General features: G+C 44.4%; 1 protein-coding gene across 1 annotated transcript in view; it reads left to right on the top strand.

The window, feature by feature from the left end:
* Positions 1-774, top strand: part of sgpp2 (sphingosine-1-phosphate phosphatase 2) — a 6,096-nt gene extending 5,322 nt beyond the window's left edge. The window contains exon 5 of the mRNA XM_030776820.1: positions 229-774. Coding sequence (XP_030632680.1) covers positions 229-774 — 546 coding nt within the window. The remainder of the gene's footprint in view (positions 1-228) is intronic.
* Positions 775-2,500: the final 1,726 nt, after the last annotated feature.

Genomic DNA, 2,500 nt, shown 5'->3' with positions numbered 1-2,500 from the left:
GTGAACCAATAAAAACTTCCGCTCATAATACAGCTGTTACTTCCCTGAGAATGTTGACATCTCCCTGTTATTATTGTAGGCTGTAGATGATTGACAAATTCAAGATGTTGTGGTAATCTAACGTGGAATGGTGTGTGTGTGTGTGTGTGTGTGTGTGTGTGTGCATGCGTGCGTGCGTGCGCTTGTTTTTTAGATTTTATTATCACCTCCTTCTTTTTTTTGTTTCAGGATGTTATTTGTGGTTTTCTCATCTCTGGTCTTCTCGTGGGGATGTCTTACCCTTTCTGGACTACTTTTGATGACTTGCAGCTGAACAGTCTGTTCTCCCCTGTGATAGCAGTGGTACTTCCCTTGTTCCTGTGTTACACATACCCTGAGCTGGACCATTACAGCACTACGCGGGGGGATACCACCATCATTTTAGGAGTCAGTGCGGGCTGCTCAGTGGGCTACTGGGTGAACCAGCGCCTGGGTCAGACTTTTGAACCGAAAGGGCCGCTACCTGTTGCCCTCCCACCTTTGACCTCTGCAGGCCTCTTGAGGGGAGTGGCCAGGTTCGTGGTGGGTCTGGGCATGCTCGTTTTGACACGACAGACGATACGGTGGGCGAGCCTACGGATTGTTTGTTGGGCGCGCGGAGAATCGCCGAGCGACGTCAACGCTCGCAGGAAGAAAGACATCGAAGTGCCGTACAAATTCAGCACGTACACGGCGATCGGACTGGTCAACAGCATACTGGTTAACAGAGTCTTTCTCCTACTGCAGCTTCTGTGATTCCCACCAGTCTGTCTTCCATCCAGCAACCGGGCCAAAAGGCTCCGACATACCGACAAACGACCGTATACCTCCTAAATATGAATAAAACAATAGGTCTGTTCCCAGAAATTAAGAGGGAATTTTGCAGTGCAAATCTTATGGAGGACCTGCGGCTCTACTCTGGCAAAAACTGAAGGGAACCAATGAAATTTGTCCTCGGTTGGTGAATCATAACAGTTCTGCTCTATGGAGGGGAAAAGTTGATCTAATTCGTACTATTGTCCTCTTACCTTAAACCAACACTAGCTATGAGGGACTTTGATAACGGACTTTAGACTTTGCTAATGTTAGAGATGAACATAAAGTGTAGGTTCACGAGGCTGGGATGTGGTGTTACCATCTGGGAGTAAGATCCATCCAAGCCCTTCATTACCACAGGAATATGGTGATGGTAAATCCCTCCTTTGAAGGCTGCGTTTTGCCCGGTCGCAAAGTCGACGATTGAGCTTTGTGCTGCTTATTTGAACATTTTGATTTCATTCTTCTACAAAAAAAAGAAATCTTTGGGCACCTCAAGCTAATCTCAGTAGTATTCCATGACCTTTGATTGGCTAGACAGTATGAGACAAACACAATTAAAGAATGTTTAGCTTTTCCATTATGACCTCAAAGTAAACTGAGCGTTACCGTGAAAACCGACTGTGAAAAAAAAAAAAAGGTTACCATGGAAACTGTCTGAAGAGAAGTGATTGCCTATATAGTTTTTCTACCACTGACTTTTTTTGTAACAGTTTTTTTTTTTTTTCTTTTTGTCTCATATTTATTTCAAAATGCCGTACTGTTTTTTTTCCCCCTTTGTTTGTTTTGTTTTGTTTTTGACGACTGTTAAAAAAAAAAAAAAAAAAACACTTTGGGGCATTAATGACGTGTTTGGTTTTGGACCGCGTAACAAAGGAATGAATAAACTGAACACAGAGGAGCACAAAGCAGAGACACTTTCTCTCTTTCTCTGTTTGTTTTTTTTCACTCCGTAGTTCTTTTTATTTTCTCCTGTTTATTTGGTTTGATTCTTTTGTTTTTGTGGCTGAGTCATTGAGGAGTGTTAGTTTAAGTTGCTCCGATTTCCTTTTGGAATTCATGCCTCATAAATCCCAGATAGTGTGGAACACACCCCACACAAGCAGTGCGTTTGTGTCTCCTGGTATCACACTCTGACACACAGAGAGTTTGTTCATCTGGTCTCACCTGACTGATAACCTGTATTTCACAGGCAGGGGCTGGTTACACATCAGTCAGTATAACCCCCCCCCCAGCACACCCCTTTCCACCACACACACACACACACACGCCTCGCCTTTCAGACAGACACACCACACACACACGTCCTTCTAGAGACACGTGCATGTGTTGACACATACGTACGGTATGTATGTGGGCCCACAGGGTCTGACGTTCTCAGTGCAAACTACCACACATGTCCCTCCATCTGTTACCTCTGTACAGGGTATTAACCACCTCCGTCCACCAGATACTGACTCTAGGCGTGTTCACGAGTGTGTGTGTGCACCTCCGTCCACCAGATACTGACTCTAGGCGTGTTCACAAGTGTGTGTGTGTGTGTGTGTGTGAACAAAGTGTACTTCTTTAACTGTTTCACTCTGTGAAATATCTAATGACATCCTGTTCCAGTAATAAGGCCAATACTGAGCATGCTCAGTACTGGTTTCTGTACAGAATTGTGGAT

The sequence above is a fragment of the Chanos chanos genome, chromosome 6 (genome assembly GCF_902362185.1).
Source record: "Chanos chanos chromosome 6, fChaCha1.1, whole genome shotgun sequence".
NCBI lineage: Eukaryota > Metazoa > Chordata > Actinopteri > Gonorynchiformes > Chanidae > Chanos > Chanos chanos.
This window is presented reverse-complemented; position numbering and strand designations above follow the sequence as displayed.